This window comes from Caretta caretta, chromosome 9 (genome assembly GCF_965140235.1).
Source record: "Caretta caretta isolate rCarCar2 chromosome 9, rCarCar1.hap1, whole genome shotgun sequence".
In the NCBI taxonomy this organism is placed as follows: domain Eukaryota; kingdom Metazoa; phylum Chordata; order Testudines; family Cheloniidae; genus Caretta; species Caretta caretta.
The window spans coordinates 85,979,364-86,000,130 of record NC_134214.1 but is presented as its reverse complement, the minus strand read 5'-3'; the positions used below and the strand labels follow the sequence as shown (position 1 = coordinate 86,000,130).

Here is a 20,767-nt window from a genome sequence, read left to right as displayed (position 1 = left end):
TCCAGTGTTCCCTCTCCACACCAGAGCGTGGAACTTCACACAGGCTTATCTCATGAGCATGAGAAGTTTAAGTAATAAATGCTTAGATGCTTGAGCCGACTTTACCCATGTGCAGAATACAACTAGAAATGGTAGCTAGATTTCAAAGGAAAGTAGTTTTTTTTTCATATAGGGAATGAAAATATGAATTTTTAAACCTGTATTTCCACTCAGAATGCTGCTTGTTTGCAAGAGCCAGATAATGTAGGAAAAGAAAAAAAGAAAAGAAATAAAAAAACCACACAACCAACAGCTCACAAGGAATTCTTAAAAATAAGTTAATTACATACAGTCAAAAGTGGCATATAGAGTTTTGTTTTTATTTTGTATTAGATTTATGTACTTTGAAATTAAAAAGGCAGACAAATGTTGATGCGTTATCCTAGACAGCCCTATGAATGATCAGCATGTTTCCACAAACTAAATAAGGTCAAAAAGTAATTCTAAAAAGAAAAAGTCCAGAAATCCAGCTCCTATGAAATGTAAAAGCAGGGAAGAATAATTGAGTAGCTTTTAAAGAAGAGAAAAAATAAGTTCTTAGAATTAACTATACTTAATCAGATACAGAAAGGAAAAATAACACATCTTAGGTAGTAAAAATCCAGTTAAAAACAATAGAGATGAGAATAAAACAGCTTTTTTAATTCCTTTTTTAATTCCTCTGTAATTATCCTAGTAGTGTACTCTGAATTAAGTAGTCTTGTGTATATCAACTATTCAGAGGTTCCTATTGGTATTGCTTGATCGTCAGTGTTTTTCAAATAAAGCCAATATACAAAATACAGATGGGCCCAACAATGGAGTTCAGATCCAAATCCAAACTCCCTTAACTGTTGTGCAGTGTTCAGGCCCATCCTGGGTGAGTGGATGGGGTAGTGGTGTATGTATGTGGAATGTATTATCCATACCAGTAATATACATGTATGTGCAATCTGAGCAAATAATTTATTCAACAAATGTCACCACTTTGTCTTGTTTGTTTTTGTTTGTGAATTGCCTGCAAGCAGCTAAGTATTTTCTTGGGTGAGTTCATGCTTAGAATTATTGACTGAATAATTCTGGGAAATAGGTCTTGATCTGTAAGTTGTTCAAATGTCGTTTTTTTGTAAGTATTCAATTATTGAAATTTGAGCTATGATGGTTAGTTTTGATTGGATGCACAAATCACATGGTGTGTTTCTGTTCACTGATTGGATCAGCATGAATAGTAGAATCAAGTTTCCAGGGCAAATACTCATATTTACAAATTTAAAATGTGTTAATTATTTATTTATCACTTTTGCCCTGGTGGTGCCCACAATGTGCCAGGCACTGTCCACACATAAATGAAAACCTACTGCCTTCCCAGATAGCTCATTATATCTTTTTCCAGTATTGGCTTAAATGTTGCTATTTCTACAACCCCTTTATCAGTAAACTTGTGGGCTAGAATCTTCAGAGAATGAGGAATAAATTCAGCTGACAGGAATTCATATGAAAATTAAAACAAATACTTCGGGAAAATAGCATGCAGTGTTATGTGTATGCATACCGCTCTTCTGTATGTTATAGACTGGTGTATCGACATCATCCAGAGCTATTTATAAAGCTATAGACAGATACAGACAATATAGCTGAATAACAACAGGGGTGTGCAAGCCAGTTCAGATGGGAAAGCAATCATTTCCCAAAACTTGAACTGAGGCCAAGATGCAAATATTTGTAGATTAAACACAAGAACCACTCCTGGTCCAATTAATGTCTTAGTCCACAAGTGACCCCATTGAAATCTACAGGGCTATTTGTGAAGTTAGGTAATATTCATTAAGAGTATGTTTGCCCTACTGACATGAGTAGAAGAAGCTTCTATTGGCTTCAGTGGGTGCATCCCATCACTTCTCCATTCCAACTGGTATTGGAATTGTTCAAAACATGGAGTGAAATCCTGAAGTCCAGTGGAGTTTGGCCAGGATTTCATCCGGGAGGTTCCCTTCCCAGTCTGCCCTGAAGCATGAAGTGGCAGGAATCTTCCCATGAGATTTCTATCCCGCTTTTACAGGTGTAACCCTTCTGCCCATCAGAGTTGGCATCAACAAGGGCCGGGTTCAGTATCTAGGGGTTCCATTCCAATAACACAATGCAAAACTGGCTCGAGCCCCCACCCAGTGACCTGGGACAAATATATACCACCCCCGCTGGGCGCCTCCAAGAGGCAATACTTCCCCTCTCGCAAGCACGGAGTCTGAGTGTAGCAAAAAAGCCTTTTAATAACAGAGAGAAACAATGTGGCATTATGTTGGGGAAACACCACCAACAGGATTCATAACACAACCCATGAGCAAAAACCCACCCCAAGCAAATTAGGGCGTGTCCTTTCCCTTGGGTTCTTGAGTCCAGCAACCCGAAATCACCCAAAGTCCCAAAAGTCCACTGGCCCAAAAGTCTCTGTCCCTGGTCAGGGGAGTCCCAGAGTTCGAAAGTTTATCTGCAGAGCTTTACCTCCCAACCTGGGTGGAGATGGGGGAGGGGAAGAGAGGTAAGGGGCACCTTACATGATCTGAAGCTCTATAGGCCTTGGCTCCACTCGCCGCCCCACGAACTGCTTTGCTTGGCTCCGCTCTGCGGCCCACAAGCAGCTCCCGCCATCCCACGAACTGCTCCGCTCCGCATCCCACAAGCAGCTCCTGCCAGCCTATGAACTGCTCCACCAGCCTGTCCACAAGGCACTCCAGCCCTCCTGCAAACTGCTCCACCATATATCTTCAGGCTCCCCCACTACTTAACACAACGCTCAGTAATTTCAGCTCTTAGTCAGTTCAGCTCTTTGGTGAATTCAGCTTGTAGTAGGGGAGCCTCAGTGCTGGTGCACCATTAGCCCAAAGTGAGCTCAGCAGCTTGTAACTAGACTCCTAATGGAATCAAAATTAGCTTTGATATTCCACAGTGGAGAGAGGAGGAAGTGCAATTAGCATGTAATGCCCTCACTAAAGGGCCCATGCCACCAAGTATTAATACTTGTCCCCAGCCTCTCTCAATTCACAGAGTTTTGGAACCCATGACAATTGCCTAGCGAGTTCTACTTAGTTGATGGTGAGTTCCTCCATCATAACAAAAGGCCAAGTACAGTTCCAAGCACAGTTCCCATAATCAGGGTAATAACAATTTATTCTTCCTGCCCCAATAACAGAGACACTGGGGATCCCACAGCAGCCGAAGTGACCATTTGGGCAGCTGTGGCCTCATTCTAGGCGGTGTGGGTGTGCCTATGCAAATGAGATCGTCCCCTGAAGTTCTTTTCCACAACTTGCCACACCTCACCACCAGATGTCAGGGTGGAGCTCATCCTGACACTGCTTACACAGGCCTGAGGGATGAAATCTTGCACCCATTGAAGTCAGCGGGAGATTTGTCACTGACTTCAGTGGAGCCAGGATTTCACCCAGTAAGACTGGGTATTTCCTACAGGACTCAGCCCTTCAAGATGTTGACTACTCTGCCCCCAATCCAGCAAAGCACTTAAGTGTCTGCATAATTTTTCAGCATGGGAGGGAGTCCCATTTGTAGTCTACGAGACTACTCAGGGGCTTAACGGTAAGCACATGCTCAAGTGCTTCGCTGGATTGGAGCCTAGTGATGATATATTACTATTTCCATCTTCCTTTCTTTGTGTATATGTTGGGAATGTTAGTTCTTCTTTTCAGCATTTTTTTGGCGTAATCTCTAGGACAAATCTGCCCTGGACACCCTAGTCATTTATGACAGGGAGAGTGCTGAAGCTTCCTGAAGAAATCTCAGAACAACACAAATATTTCCAGATTTGATCACCTCCCAAAGGAGTTATTTATAGAGATCTTCCCCTTATCACTTGGATGAATCTTTCTTTCTCCATGCAATTTGCAGTGGGAAACAGGATGCAAAGACAAATCCTGCTCACCTTACTGTACAAGTAGTACTAGTGAAGGCAGTAAGGTGTGAGTAAAATCATCCAGATTTGTTTAGAAAATATATTCGATCTGTCATCTTTTTATTCTACTATGAATCAAGCTGCGAGAATTTCCTAAAACCTCTCAAATGAAATCTTGGCAGTCAATCCTTTATTTACATTCTTGTTGAGCAGCATTGTTAGTATCAGCCATCACCATCACAGCACAGACCTTTGTGGCTTTTTCTGAACTCCCACTGTTCTAGTTACCTTGGTAATTAAATACAAAATGTTACTATTGCTGAAGAGTTGGGTTTATTTAACAGCATTGTGGGGCTCCTGCTACCAGAGTCACTTTGCCCAATTTCCTGTTTATGTTCCTTCTCTTCAGAACTAGAGCATCATGTGAGTTCAGACAGTTAAAGATAGGCTGCATGACTGTTGCTGACCTCATACCACATGCTCAGTTAAGGTGAAACAGCAAAATTTGTTCTGTTTCTATAGAATGTACTGAGAAAACGGCCAGTTCTAGGTAAAGGAAAAAGAGAGACTTCAGATAGCTCAAGACACAACATAATCTACAGGCTCTAGACACCTGCAGTTTTTTCAGCCTTTAACTGCTTTGCACATCTGTATTTACAGTAAGCTTACATGCTACAAGAAAGGGCATTAGCCCCCCACTCTGTTTCTTTTTTCCCTCAGCAAAGCAGCGTTGGAGTCTTTCCATAAAAGCAATTAGTTTAGCAGCCTTACTCAAAATTTCTCAAAAGTTCAGTTCCCTTAATACAAGCCACTTCCCACCCAACCCTCAGAATAAGAAGTTAATTCTCCATTTACTTGAGTTGCATTACACCAGCAGAGAATTTGTCCCCAGATGTGTGCATTTCATTGCTGTTGTCCTTTTAAATTACATGGGCGAATAAACAAAACAGAGTAACTGCAATTTTTATGAAGCTCTCGGGGTACATCCAAAAAATCACTTTAGATTCCATAGGAATTTCAGAGATGGGACTAATAAGGATTCCCTAATAGGCAATAGGGATTAACCTATACTCTATTCAGTATTAAATTGTCTTACTGCTTTATTGATAATTAATAAACCATTTGTAAATGAATTGGAGAAATCTCCAATGTACCCATGTCATTTTACAAAAATGACGTTGGTGTTGCAGGAGAAATCGTCACTGGCACAATTGTGAATGACGGCTACACTGCTAAATCCATGAGCACCATGGGAAAAATGTATTGGTTCTTTCATACATTTTCCTGTTTCTTAATCAGTTTACGTAAAGGGCCTAGTCCAGCCCCCTTTGAAATTAGTGGAAGTTTTACTTTAACTTCAACTTCAGGTCAAACAGAATGAGATCCTAACTGAACAGAATAGGAACACTAGTCCTTTGCATGTTTCTAGTGTTTTTTCATCCATAGCTCTCAAACCACCTTACACAGGTGGGTATGTTTAATTATCCCCATTGTACAGATGGAGAAACTGAGCCGCATGGAGATGAAGATCAAAGTGTTCACATTTGGATGCACATACAGTTTCGGCACATACATCCATATTTGGTCACTTAAATAAGTGGCCTGATTTTCGTCGGAGTTCATCATCCAGAGGTGGATGCATTTCAGTGATGAGTGAACTAGTCATTGCATATGTAAATTGTAATCAGCATGTACAATTTGTCGAGTACTTTAGGATTTTTGGGTGAAAGGAAATATAGGAATCTAAGTTACAATCATGTCATCTTAGATATTACACATAAATATGCGGTTGATGGGAAAAGGGGAATGGAACTAAAACCCTTGGCTAGCTGGCTTATCTGTAAACATCCTCACATAAAGAGCCTTGCCTGTAAGTCTTCACTGTCAGCAAGCTCAGACGCCTGGGAGAATTCAGCAGCATTCAGAAGGTGCAATTTGAGAGGACCAGAGAGAAGTAGTTTTTTCAGCTTGCAAACCCTGGAAGGGAAGGAAAGAGAAGAGGGTGCTCCATTGGGGGGAAGAGAAGAGGAATGCACCCAAGGGTGATGGGAGACCATCAAATGGCTTAAACCCAGTTCCCTTGTATCCAGTTGTTTCGACTTGTTTCTCCTGCCTTTGGGATCTGCCTATTGAACCAGTATCTACTTTACACCCTGATTAAAAAAGAAAAGAATCCTGTAGCGTTCAGGGCACCTTAGTCAAGCCTGCAGTAAGTGAGCAGTTTAAAGAATTGAGATTGCCATCCTCACAGGAATTTCACGTGATACCTTAAAAAGGATGGATGTGCCCTGTGCTTCGGCAGATTTCACTCAAAGGTTCGCTTGATTGTTCTCAGACTGAGTTTTTGACAGTCTGCAGATCCTTGCAGGCTTTGCTTTTAAAATGACACTCAATCAAGACAATCACTGTTACTTTTCTCAGAACATTGTCACCTGAATCTGTTTCCACTCTACATTAGTCATAGTAAAATAATATCCAGACTGTGCTTGAAAGATGTCATTTTATATGGTTATTATCTTGTACCTTTTCTACTGAAGCTTGGAAGACAAGCACAGAACAAAACCCCCCCCAGATCAGCTCCAAAGACCAGCAACCATTAGGAAAATTTTCATAGGGACCCAGACTTTGGGCTTATAATAAATAGGACCCAACACACTAAACATGTACCTTTTAGTAATGAGTCACATTTACACTTTCAGTAAATGAATTAAAAGGAGCCTTCAGATATTCGCAGGCATTTATTGGCAGAAGAGCTCCAAGATTTCATCATTGCTCCAGGAAGGTTAAGGAAACCCTACTTTGGGATGACCACTAGTAGCATGGCTTATTTATGACCCATATTTGGACTTCATTGTTAAGTGAGCACAATTAAATGGGTCTAGTCCTGCAGTCCCTTACTTATGTGTCTCGTCCCCAGGGATTTGGATGAGCCTACTTCTGTAAAGGTTTACGAGACTGGACGCATGTTCAGTAGTTTTGCACCATCAGAGGCTGGCTTGCATTTAACTCTGAAAGTCACCAAAGAATGAAACTCCTCTCTGATAGCACTCATGATATATTGCAAGCACTGAATATACTGTAAAAGGACAGGGCCTGATTCTGTGCAGTGTTAAAACAGATTTAGACCTGGCATAAAACTTACTGGCATTGGACTCAACAACATAGGAGCCTTGTATTGTAGGAAGTTATTTTATTCTGGAATCACCTGTCCAGTCAATATCCTTCATTTTAAAGATTGGAGACACTTTTACCCCATCCCTGTGCCAATAACATTCACATTTTTTATTTACTGGAGAGCCTCTTGATGTACACAGCTTGTCTTCAGGAAGGTCCTAAGATGTAACTGAAAACAAAGTGAAAGAGGCAGTTACCAGAACTGCTTTATGTTGTCCAGGATGTTCCTAATGGGAAATCTCTGCTTGCAATACTTGCATGAGAAGGAAGGAGACCATCTCTTTTCCTGGCAACACCCTACAAGAAAGTCCCTGATTAACAATTTTGTGTAAACTGTGATGACTGCTGTTTCTTTGCTCACTCTTGACTAAAATGACACTTAAATGATGATTTAATCAAACATCTGCATTTGCCCTCCCCACAAAACACATTTTTTCTACTTTAAGAGCTTGATTTGAAATCTTCTCAATGGACTTTTTAAGTAATGAAATTCCAGAGCTTTCAGGTCACTTTGACTTTGACCCTGCATGCCCAAAGGAACATTAGCTTTACAAAGAATTTGCATGTTTATTAAATAACAGTGACTCACTCAGTTGCAGATGTTCGTATATATAAAGTACCATAAATATTATGGATTAGGATGTGGAATATATGATGGGAATCTGTTTGGGGAAGCAGGCAACATTTTGCTCTGGTTTTATTCAGTTTATGGCAATCTTCTCTTTCTGTGCAAACCATAGGCTTCTTTCTGTGCATTACAGAAACAGAGAAAATCTTGCTGGTTCATGAAGACGTCATCTCAGATGCTTTATTATAATGCATTCATCACACACTGTGGTGCAGGAAATTTTCAGACGAATGCTTTCAGTCAATTAAATATATGTGTATCACCATGAAAGGAACAAGGTATTTCCCCTCTGACTGTGCCGGTAGAAACTTAGTAGGTCCTCAGAGCAAGATTGTTGCTGGCTTTCCTGAAATAAGGTCATTTCAGAATCGTATTGAAACTGAGTAAATGATTCACTTCTCAGCAGATGGCAATGCAATGAGATTAGACATTAGTCTATCCTAAAATGATCACAGCTCAGTCATTTGCAGTAAGATGAGCAGCACCATTCTTGGTGGTCTCAGCACAAAGTTAGCTTTGTAACTTGATGCTCACTTTGTTCCTAAATGGGCACTAGCCTTGGGGTGGATGGTGACAGCAGGAGCATCAAAAACCTAACTGCAGAGTGGTGAGGAGAGGGAAGGGAGATAGCATTGGCAGCAGTTGCGTTGTGTAAACACAGTGACAGTTAGGCTGGGTAACCAGGGTAGCAGAATGTCAGGTATCTTGTGAAGCTGTCTCACTAACAGAAAGGGCTTGGCAGTCCGTTTAGTGAAATGAAAGCAGAAAGTAACCCAGCTGGAGCTGGCATTGGCAAAAGCTTCTGAGGACCTGGCATGGAAGGTGAGACACAAGTGGCTTACTGCTGTTTTATTTGGAGCCTGGCGCCCTCAGAGATATGTTATTACATTGGTGAGGTGCCTGGACCATTCACCAGGACCAACACTCGGGACTAAAGCTAGCTGAAATTTGGAATTTCTGGCTTGCAGGACGTTTCAGAGGACTCAGGATAGGACCGCATAAGCGATCTTGCTACTACTTTTCCTGGCTTGCGGCCTGGTCCGGAGGCCCTTACCCATGTGAATAGAGGCTAGCACCCCCAGGGCCCCAACTGAGCGCTTTCATTAAAGGAAGTGTCAGGGACAGGGTGGATAAAAATCAATTATTTTAAAAAAATTTTTTAAATTAGATTTTTGTGATGAAGTGTTTTGGTTTTTTTTTTGAGGAAAAAGCCAATCTAAAGATCGATACTGTGACAAAGCTCTGTCCTTGCCTCTGTGGGTCCCGCATTTCCTGGCGGATTTCGCTAGCCTCAGAGGCTCACTGTGACCCTCCACGTAACCCTTCTTTCTCTAGAGACAAGGGTCACAGTCTACTGAGCCATTTTCATCATAAGCCAGCAAGGGAGGTGAGGAGAAGTTATCCCTCCTTGCACAGTCTCTGTTGTCTCCCAGTCTCCGTGATTAATCAGGAGGGCAAAGGTCGGCGGGGGCAGCCCAGGCCCACCCTCTACTCCAAGCTCCAGCCCAGGGACCCTAATAGTATCAGCTATGATAGCTGACCTTTTAGAAACATGACATGTACAATTCCCTGGGCTGCTTCCCCCACAGCAGCCCTCACTTCCTCAAGCTCCACTTCACCCTTACCTCAGGGCCTCCTTCCTTGTGCCTGATATGGTGTGTACTAAGCCTCTCCAACAGCGCAACTTCCTCCCACAGCTCCTGACATGCTCACCCACCTGACTGACTGGGAGGCTTTTAACTAGTTTCAGCCAGCCCCTGATTGGCTTCAGGTGTCCCAATCAAACTAGCCTTCTCCCTGCCTTCTGGAAAGTTTTTAATTGGCCCCAGGTGTCTTAATTGACCTGGAGCAGCTTCCATTTCACTTAACCTGGTACCAGGGATTTGTTTAGCCTGGAGCTAATATATCTATCTCCCACTACTTTTCTATAGCCATCTGGCCTTGCCCCGTCACAATACATTATAGCTCAAAGATATCTCATCATGGAACAGGAATTATAAATTCTGATTCTATAGTATGAGACAATATATTCATGTAAATGTTTAAGAAAAGTTTTGTAAATGAGTTCCAATAGTTCATGGATTAGAGACCCAATCTTACCAGGTTCCAGGGGTTTATGTATAGATTATTTAGGTTAATCTTTCTATCCACCCAATGGGACTCAGTGCTCAGTTTAGAAGATACCATCAGAGATGCTTAGTTTTGCAGTTCTCAAACTGTGGATTTGTGTCTCCAGAGATAACATGCTTGTTAACAGCAAAAATGTTTTAAATTAAATAAATAAATGATATATAGAGGTTTGAGAACTGCAAAACTAAGCATCACTGATGGTATCTTCTAAACTGAGCACTGAGTCCCATTGGGTGGATAGAAAGATTAACCTAAATAATCTATACATAAACCCCTGGAACCTGGTAAGATTGGGTCTCTAATCAATGAACTATTGGAACTCATTTACAAAACTTTTCTTAAACATTTACATGAATATGAATATATTGTCTCATTCTATAGAATTAGAATTTATAATCCCTGTTCCACGATGAGATATCTTTGAGCTATAATGTGTCTTAATTAAAACTATTTTTAGATAGGTTTTTTCCTCAAAAACCATTTTATCAAAAAATCCGATTTTTTAAGTTTTTTTTTTTTTAAATCATTGGTTTTTATCCACCCTGATGAAGACCATTCAGGTCTTTGGATGAAAGGGGTTGTGATTAAAAAACAGAAAGTATGAACTGCGTACTTTTATACTAACGTTATATCACATAGCTAGTATGTGTTCTCATATATGCTTACCTGCCAGTATGTATTTTGCACATGAGGATTTACAAATGAAAATATGTTCACCAAACAAAATGCTCTTCGGTTGACACACAATCCTTGTTTACTCGTGCTCTGGCTGTTTTTCTGTACATTATTGTTTTTGTTTGTGGCTTGTCTTACCTGACTTTTATAGCTCACACCAACATCACACCTCACACCACTTATTTGGCATGTATGAAGATATTGGTCTGTGGGAGCGGCAGTCATTTATGGAAGACTGCTACTGTAGTAATAAAGACAGAGGTATTCCTTTAGAAGTGTCTGTGGAGATTCTTGACATTAAAAACTCAGAGGCAAGCAGAAAATACTGATGTCTTGTGTTGCATACAGCAACACCTGGGCATCAGACCAACGCTGCTCTAAAACCTCTCCTTTCATTGGCAATGGACCATTCCACGTGTGAAGGACAGATGAAAATGATTATTAATTTGTTCCCTCTTATCTGATAGTTGTGGTTTTCTGACGAAGATGGCTTTCTAGTGCCAACTATGGCAAACTTCTGAAGCTATATAAACATACAGTGAAGTCCTCAGCAATTTCGAAAGGCACCAAAATAAATGTAATATTTCTTCTGGAGACTGTCTACATTACAATAGCAAAACTAAATGCAAACTGGGGAATTTTTTTTCCTGGAGAGATCCCAGCCCTTCTCCCACTGGAGTTGAGCTAAACTCCCCTGTAGATTTGATACTGTGTTTAGTTTTGAGCATGTAAACAAAACAATCCTCTTTCCAAACTCTACCGGTTCTGATCAGATGAAGCCAAACTATCCCCATGTCCACGCTCCCACTTCTGGTTTTGCTAGTTTTTGAAGTGTCCGTGAAGCTCAGCATGATCAACATTCACAATATTGCCCTGCCCTCAAAATGCCAGTCACTTGCTAGTTTTGTGTTGACAAACCGGAGCAGCAACAGAAACTGTTGCTGAGACAGTGACACAACTTTATTTCAAAGTGATCCTGCAACTCTGGTAGCTCGATGAGCAGCTTTTTGAGTGGATTGCGAGGAATGAATTCAGACAATCCCTGGATCCCAGTTACACTGCAATAGGAGAGTCTTTTAACCATCTGTAAACACACCCCAAGAAAAGGCAGAGAAAGTTTGACCTCTGTAGTTGCTTGCAGATAAAGGTGATAGCATGTGTGGCTTTCTTCAGTATGCATACAAAGTCAGCCAGATTTGCATATCTCATAGAACTGCATGAATGTCACATATTGGCAAATGTGTAATCATTTCAGATGAGTTTTGCAATGCAGTCCCTGGGCGCTTAAAACTCTCAGCACATAATGCATTTAGCATAGTTGAATGTGCAAAAGCTTTTTAGGGTAAAAATATTTTTTGCAGATCAGAGGCATAAACATGTAGAAAGCTTTTTAAAATGGAAATAACCTGTTCTACAGTAGCTGTTAACTGTACCAGGATATGGTGGTATGATGAAAGTTTAAACAGGGAAAAGAGGTAAAAAGCAGGCTCACTAACCAAATAAAACCCGGATACAAGTAAAAGCCTGACTTTGCCTTTCCCCAGAGAATTGAGACATGCCATGTTGTGGGCCCTTGTGTCAACTGGAAAGTAATAATGTCAGTTGAAAATAAATGACACTACCTGTCACTTATAAAGAGGAGGGTTGGCCAAGTGATTAGGAATTATCCTAGGATTTAGGAGACCTGCATTCAAGTCCCTACTCCAGCACCTTGGGCAAGTCATTTAGTTTCTCTGTGACTCTGTTCCTGGTCTGTGGAATGGAATGCTTTGCAGGGCTGTTGTGTGGATAAATACATTCAAGTTTGGGAGGTGCTTAGATACCTATGGTAATAAAGGCCATCTAAACACTAAGGAAGGTAGATGTACTGTAATGCTCTTTATCTAAGGATCACAGTGCTAGTATTTTTACAATCACTAATGAATTAAGTGTGACATCACCCGCGTGAGGCAGGTCTTACCTTACTTTATTGATGGGTAAACTGAGGCACTGAACAGTTCAGCCACTTCCCCAGGCTAAAATGGTGAGCCAGAACTAGGAATAGAACCCAAGGGCCCTGACTCCTGGTCATGGGTTGTAGGGCCTGATGCTAACCCCACTCATCTCCATGGAGGTCTTATGTGGGTTTCTGTGGAATCTAGGGGTGTCTCCGCTGCGTGGGCTCTGTAGCAGATATGTGACTGGCTATGTCTGCTGACATGGACGAAGGCAGTGGCATTTTTGACACATGTTCTATTACTCATTTTCTTTATCATTAGAAACCACAGAGCATCTTACTAGCCCCAAGAATTTGATTACAGAGAAAAAGAAATTGTGTAGTGGTAGAAACCGCCTTCTGCTATGGTTGTTTACTCCAAATGCTCTATTGAAGCACATTAGAAATTTAGTCATCTTTTTGAATGTCAGGACTGGGATTAGCAAGAACCAAAGGCCCTACAATGTTTTATCTCTCTTTCAGCTCGGTTTTCTTTATAGATTTGGTAAGGAAGGGTAAATTGCTGGTGGATTATATGACTAGGTTTGGAGTCATCTGTGGTCTTAAGAGACATTGTGCAGTGAAGAGAGAAACTGAGTCTTCTGCTTGAAATCTACATTACTGCTAAGTATGTGACTGCTTTCATTTGTGTCACCCTACATAATTCAGCATTTCACCCTGAGCCTTTACCTGGCATTCCTTGCACACCCAGACCTCCATTGAAGTTGGGTCTTGCATGCTTAACTGTCCACCCCTCTTCAGCAGTTCCTAACATACAATCTTTATAATAGAGCTAAGAATAATATAATTTTATCACACATTTGTAAAAAAAATTAAAAAAAAAAATAAAGCAAGTTGTATGGCCACAATGGTGTGGAAGTGAAACCAATGCAGTTACAATCATTTTACAATAGCGGAGAATCTGGCCCAAAGTTTTGAAATGGCAGATTTGAAACACTTTGTACAGAATTCTGTTCCAGCTGATGCTACTGTGCTGTAGCCTGGCTTCTGGAATTGTGATTGAGATCCTACAGACTTTAGATTCAGCAAAGCATAAAGTCTAAACAAACTGAGACATAGGGCTGTCCTGCACTGTACCTTGAACTCCTTAGGAATGTTATGTCTCAGATTGTGTGCTTGATTCTCAGCATGGAGGGGGTGGAGGAAGCTGCTTACAGTTCCCTGATTCTGTGCCAGCCCAGCTCCAGCATTGGTTAGAACAGCCTAGAGTAGCTACCCTGGGGGAATCAGAGCAGCTGGCACAGGAGTGCTTCCTCTGGGTTTATGCCAGCAGGGAGTTCAATAGGCATTATCTGCTGATCATTTAGAGCCAGAATTATATCAAAGAATCAAGCCTTATATATTTTGTTTTGTGATGGACTGTTAATGATACAAGCATGATATTTTATTGAGTATTGGGCTATTCCCTGCTAGGTTATTCAGCAAATGTCACCCTTTTTAAATTGTGAAACAGCATTCTCTTGGGTTTTGTCCATAAATTCCTTGGCTCTAATGAGATCAGACACATCTGAAGCTTCTGGGCATTCCCCCACATAAACGGTAATTGCAGTAGAACCTCAGCGTTATGAACACTTCAGGAATGGAGGTTGTTTGTAATGCTGAACAAAATATTATGGTTGTTCTGTCAAAAGTTTACAATTGAACATTGACTTAATACAACTATGCAGAAGAAAAATGCTGCTTTCAACCATCTGAATTTAAATGAAACAAGTGCACGAACAGTTTCCTTACCTTGTCAAATCTTTTTTTCAACTTTCCCTTTATTTTTTTAGTAGTTTACATTTAAAACAGTAGTGTTTTTTAGATTTTTTTCCCACTCCTGAATATGTTGACCTAAATTTCAAGTGTAGACCAGGCCTAACACAGGATAAAATCCTAGGCATGCCTTGTCTTCACCAAGATAAAAGATGTGTTCTTACTTCATGTTAGCTAACCTGGCCACTAAAATCCTAGTGAAGACAAGGCCATTTGTAGCTTTAACACATGGTACTAGGCCGATGTAGAGACTGTGGAGAAGCCTATAGCTTACCTTGCCCTGCAAACTCATGTTAAAATTACAACTACCCACCTTTCTTCTTGTATTTGCTTTTTTTTGTTGCTGTCTCTGCTGCCTGACTGCGTACTTCCAATTCCAAATGAGGTGTGTGGTTGACCAGTCAGTTTGTAACTCTGGTGTTTGTAACTCTGAGGTTCTACGGTATTTTCAAAAAGTTGCATAAAAATCCACAGCTAGGTGGCATATCCTAAGTGCCAGCGTTTGAAAGCAATTAATCGGGCGCTTTGGGAGAGAAGGGCAAATATTACATAGCCATATTCTTTTTTCATAAAAGCACGTGGCTTGAAAGAGAGAGTGGAAAAAAATATATAACTGTGCTTCTTCAATGAGGCTAGTGACATGTCTGTCCAATCAACTCCCAACTCAGGAACTGTGCGTGATAGGTGGAGAAGCCCAGAAGTTGGTTAGGAGAGAGATGTATGTATTCTGTGGGTATAATATACACCTCACCACTTCAGAAACTGCTGGTGTTCTCCCGAAGGTGCTCTGAGTTTCTCCACAAACAAAGAAACAGATGTTTAAATCTTGACATGCTGTCAGGACCTGTCCTGTTTTACAGACCTAATCATTAACCAAAATCTTTACAGTGTTTGTATTTGCGTAATAATGTTTTCAAGGTATGAAATTTCACAATTTGTCCTTAAAAGAGATTGAATCTCCAGGCCTTGTGAGAAACGGTCCTTGATGGCCTCTGTCCATTTTCAAGAGGACAGGATTCCACATCTCAAAAACCACAACCATGCTAGCTAATAACCTGGTTGGAAGATGCAACAGGAGGGCCAATGGGCAAAGAGATCAAATCACCCTCTGACTTCTAGAGGTCAAAAGATCAAGAGTATACCATAGTGGGCAGTATGCAGGGAGGGGGCCGAGGGGGAGGAAGGGGGGGGAAGCTTGCATTGCCGATGCTTGTGCTCTCCACCCTACACCTACACCCCCTTCCTGACCTGGCCCACCATGCCTCATTCAAGTCCCTTCTCAAAACCCACTTTTCCACATAGGCTGACAAATGATGGTTCAGGCTTGCAAAATCCTTCTTTAACATATTACTTTAGTCTCTGCCCCTGGTTTGGACAGCCTTGCACTTTAGAAGTAGGTCGTGGTATTGCTGGTTGAATGGACATGCTTTTAAGTAAGCAAGTCAATGAATATTTTATTGGAGTATTTATTCCGTGTACATCTCTGATGGTAGACTCCCAAAGCTTTGATGTGTCCTGACCAAGAGGACTGGAGACCCTTCACGTTCAGTTTATTTGCATCAAAAAAATATGAGAATAACAGAAATCAGCTTCAAAGCCTTCACTGTCAGGCAGCTAATTTGGGGTCATGTAACATTTCCTTCTTGAGTAATGTAGTCCATGGGGGGGTTTTCCTCCATATTTTAGTGGCCGTTGTACCCATTGGATTTGAGAATCAGCAAAAACTGTAGTAATTGTATTGACTTTTAAGGTATATAAAGAAGGATTTTTACATAGCAGCTAAAACATTTTGCAACCAATTGCTTGGTCTCGAGAGATGCAGGACCTGTTTGCCAGCTTAAAAATAGCCTCCTACCACAAAACGGGTATGATCATACTCACACTAAGATTTCTCAAATGACAGACAACTGCTCAGTTTTGTGTTATGATGACTAGTCATTTTGCAAGCAGGAGTTGAGTAAGATTCAGGCAAGGAGATCATTTCTTCTGTTGTTCAAATTGTTTTTCTTGCTGTCCCTTTTGAATTTTATGAAGCCAATGGCCATTTAGCAGATGTAGTGAACTGGCTGAAGTGTGTGTGTGCCCCACTGCTCTCTAGTGGGTGGAATCAGAATTGCTCATCTAACAGTCATAGCTCCTACACTGCTTGCAGCCAGTGAGGATGCTCCTTTCATTCAAATGCTTTTGGAGCAAAGGAATCTAGTTTTGTCTCTGCTATCACTGTGAAGTTCCAGCTGACCAAGTGTGCAGGGTAGTGGTAACAGATGTTCTTAGGTGGCCAGTGTAATAATAATTATACAGTGTACTAGAAGTTCTGTGGAGGTAGGAAACAGCTCTAAGGTTGGTCATATCACGGGGACATGTCCTATTTCTCTCGGCCAGCCATCAAAGACAAACAGCATTGTTTTATTTTTGATCATGTGACCTGATTTTATCCAATCACATTCTTTATAAAAATTCAGTCGGTGAAGAACTCCTAATTTCTTAATTTAATATTTATCCATGGAATGGGACATATGGAGTGGGGTCACTTCTGGGTCTTGTAGTAAGTATATTGGTGACAGCTGTAACCAACACAGCACTGTACGTGAACTGAAACAGCTGGTGAAATGGAGGAAAAAAACAGATGTCTTTCTCCCCCCCCCCCCAAATACTGCATACAGCTTTATAAAATCATATGGTGTCTTAATCTATATGTGCCTTTACTTAACCCTGTGTGAAATCCAGGCTATTAATCATTTGGGCCAAAAAGAGATAAATATTTATTAATTTACAGTTCTGGGCAGAGAGAGTTAAACAAGCCGTTATGTGTGATATACAGGATTTTGTAGCTTTCTGAAGTCATCTGTTTAACTTTTTAGCACTGCAACCCCCTCAAGATCTGTTCTTCTTAATTTGCATAAGTAACTGTCAGCTCATTAACAGCTCTTTATTAGCGCAAAAAAACATCTGATGGAAACATGCTGGGTTCATCTTAAGGCCTTGTCTTCACCAGGAGAAGAGGTGTTTTCTACCAGGTGTTAGCTAACACATGGTAAGTAAGGCCATGTCTACAGTGTGGGGACTGTAGCAGCATAGCTATAGCACTGTAATTATCCTGGCATGACCCAGTAGTGCAGACACAGCTTAGAGTGATGGAGGTTTTTGTTGTTGTTGTTGCTATAGAAACACCACCTCCCCTAGCGACGGTAGCTAGCTCAAGGGAACCATTCTTTTGTCAACCTAGCCACATCTACACTGGGGATTAGGTCAGCATAGTTACATCCCTCAGGGGCATAGATTTTTCCCCACCCCTGAATACTGTAGCTATGTTGACCTAAATTTCAAGTGTAGACCAGGCCTAACACAGGATAAAATCCTAGGCATGCCTTGTCTTCACCAAGATAAAAGATGTGTTCTTACTTCATGTTAGCTAACCTGGCCACTAAAATCCTAGTGAAGACAAGGCCATTTGTAGCTTTAACACATGGTACTAGACTGAGGTAGAGACTATGGAGAAGCCTATAGCTTACCTTGCCCTGCAAACTCATGTTAACATTACAACTACCCACCTTTCTTCCTAGAGTAGACGCGCCCTATGGGGATGGATTTCAAATCACCAGTCACAGTTCAGCCTGGTGATTAAGATAAGCATAGAATCTAAAGAAAATATGCATATTTAGGTCTGTTGACAAAATGTGACAACCAGTTTGAAGGCTAAAGCAGGAAACAAATTCCCCATCTGTGACATGTGTCCAATTGTGTCTCCTGCAGGCATGGCGGAAACGCTGGTTTGTGCTCCGCAGGGGCCGCATGAGTGGGAACCCGGACGTTCTGGAGTACTACAGAAACAACCATTCCAAGAAACCCATTCGGATCATAGACCTTAATGAGTGTGAAGTGCTGAAGCATTCAGGGCCCAACTTCATCAAGAAAGAATTTCAGAATAACTTCGTCTTCATCGTGAAAACTACCTACCGCTCCTTTTATTTGGTGGCCAAAACGGAGGAGGAAATGCAGTTATGGGTTCACAACATCAGCCAGATCTGTAACTTCGGACACTTGGAAGATGGCACAGGTAGGAATGGAATCATGGCTCAAGCTCTGTGGAAATAATCTGGAGCTGGAATCTCCCTCAGGCAGCACAGTGGCCAGAGGGGAGTGGAGACTTATCCCGCTGGGAAACATAATAGTACCTGTGGTAATTGGTTTGATTTTTGAAAGATTGCTTAAAACTATCAAAGATATCAGTTCTGCTGGGTATAAATAATAACCAATTGGTTTTGGTCTCATTTCTGTGAACTAATTCCTTTTTGAATAAACCAACAGATTTTTTTATAAAAGAAGATACTGTTTATGTACAATATTGATTGAACATTATCCAATGGGACTTTATATTTCATTACGTGCTCTGTATTTATTTAGTTTGACTTAACATCAGTCACCCATCTCAGAGAGAGAGAGAAAGTGTCCTAGAAAGTTCACATTGTCTCAAGCATTATAAGATGTGATCTATAAATCTTAATGCTAAAGCTGTAAAGCCCTCTTACTCTTGTAAAGAGAAGAAAAGGCAGAAAAAAGAGACAGAGAATCAAATGCTCCAGGAGCGTGGTAGGAATGTGTGTCTAGATCCAAGATATGTTCCTGCCGGTGAAAATGAAGACAAAGTATTTTGTCAAGGCCTCCACCCATATATAGAAAGATACCATAAGATAGTTCATTACAGTGAATTTGTTGGAGCTGCTCCTAGAATTAGCCACTACAGGTTGAATCTGGCCATTAATTAAGACAGGAACTTGTATCATTAGCTCGATTATTTTAAAATGAGCCATTCAGCCTCAGATAAATGCAAACTGTATTTTCCCCAACATTTCCAAGGAACAGATACAGCAGTGATTTGAAAGCAGCAGAGGAAATAAATCAGATTGAGTCTCATGGTCACGAAGAAGGCCATTGCAACAACAGAAGTGGATGGTGCTGGGGGAACTCACTGAAAGATTTGTCTCATTAAAAGGGATAATAGCACTTTTAATCTCATATATTTGAAAGGAGACAGTAGACCATGCTGGGATGCTTTAATTTCCTCTATTACAGTTCATGCATTGTTTAATCTTCTCTTCATTAGTATGCTCAGAGGGGGAATGGAAGGGACTGGGGAGATTTGGCAGAGTTCCCATTATAACCCCGATAGCTGCCATTTTCACATTCAATTTAGAGTCCATCAGGGAAACTTGGTGTAATGTTTGGTATGTGCCAATGTATAGCCGTAACTCCAAGTAGCAAAGTAGGACTTAGACACAGGCAGCATGAGCTAGGAGCCTTGAGAGGGCTGGAATCACTCGCTCACCTGAGCTTGAATGAAATATGAGGATGGTTCAGACACAAACTCTCTTAACCTTGCTGAACTTGTAAGGTTTGGGGGGGGGTTGTTGCTGCATTGTTGTAATTACTTTATGTACAATTTCATCAAAATGTCTAAAATGAGGGTAAGGCTGTCCCTGTGAAGCTAAAGAGAAAAAGTATCCTTCTACTGTGGGACAAAGAAGTAAAGTCATGAAAAACCAAAACAGGATAGATGAAGGTTCGTTTCAGTGAGGCCCAGTTGACTAGGTCTGGGCTGTATTTCGCTCAAAGGGCCTCTCCAATTTGATTTGAAGTGATCCTTTTATAAAGGCAGTAAGTGTTTGCCTGAAGTCAGGATACCTTCAGAGCTAGTGCTCAAGCAATGTTCAGGCCTTATCTTCTCACAGTTTGTGCTCCAGTCTAAGGCTTCATGTACCCTTGGAAGTTTTATTGGCATAACTAGAGCCTGCACTAGGGACTTCTGCCAGCGCGACTGTGTTGGTCAGGGATAACGTCTCTTCACAACCCTGAGTGACACAGCTATGCCAGCAGAAGTGTAGTGTAGACCTAACCTTAGACGCTAATATGCTGATATAATTTATGCCAAGGGAACCCGTATAAGCACTTTGATACTAATAATACTGTGTCCTCACTAGATCGTTTTGCTAGTTTAGCTATGCCAATATAGTTGTATGCAAGGCCTAAATTGCTTTAGAAACTGATTAATTTGGTTCAGCTTCTTTGTATGAGCACTCTTAAAATGGTTTAAAAAAGCCTTAAAACATCCATGTTGTTTAATTCAATTACTGAATCTGTAGTTACCCCTGTAGTTACCCCTAATATAGACAAGCCCTGAGTCTTGCTACCACACTATACTATAGGAGTCTTCACCCTTATTCAGATTTTTAAGAGCAGTCATTATCTCCAGAGTCATTAGGACCATATCTGATTTATCGTGAAACATCTGGTGGTCTGATGAAGATTGGGGAAGGGGTGGATTCAGGGTTATATTCTGGTCCAGTTTGCCACCAAGTCTATAAAGTTGCATAGGTTGTACATCAACTTTTAAACAGCTGCTGATTACTCATGCTTACTAGAAGCACCTAAATCCCCAAAGTGTCTGTAAATTTCAACAAATTACCATTAAACATGAATATAAGAAGAG

The 20,767-nt window shown here is 41.0% G+C and overlaps 1 protein-coding gene across 3 annotated transcripts in view; it reads left to right on the top strand.

Moving 5' to 3' along the window:
• Positions 1–20,767, top strand: part of GAB3 (GRB2 associated binding protein 3) — a 105,623-nt gene that overhangs the window by 52,594 nt on the left and 32,262 nt on the right. For 2 of the 3 annotated variants that reach the window (XM_048864411.2, XM_048864406.2), the window contains one exon: positions 18,034–18,337. In XM_048864411.2, the coding sequence (XP_048720368.1) occupies positions 18,073–18,337 (265 nt within the window). In that variant the 5' untranslated portion in view covers positions 18,034–18,072. Of the gene's footprint in view, positions 1–17,204; positions 17,315–18,033; positions 18,338–20,767 lie in introns of those variants that run through there. The other variant, XM_048864410.2, reaches the window with a different exon arrangement.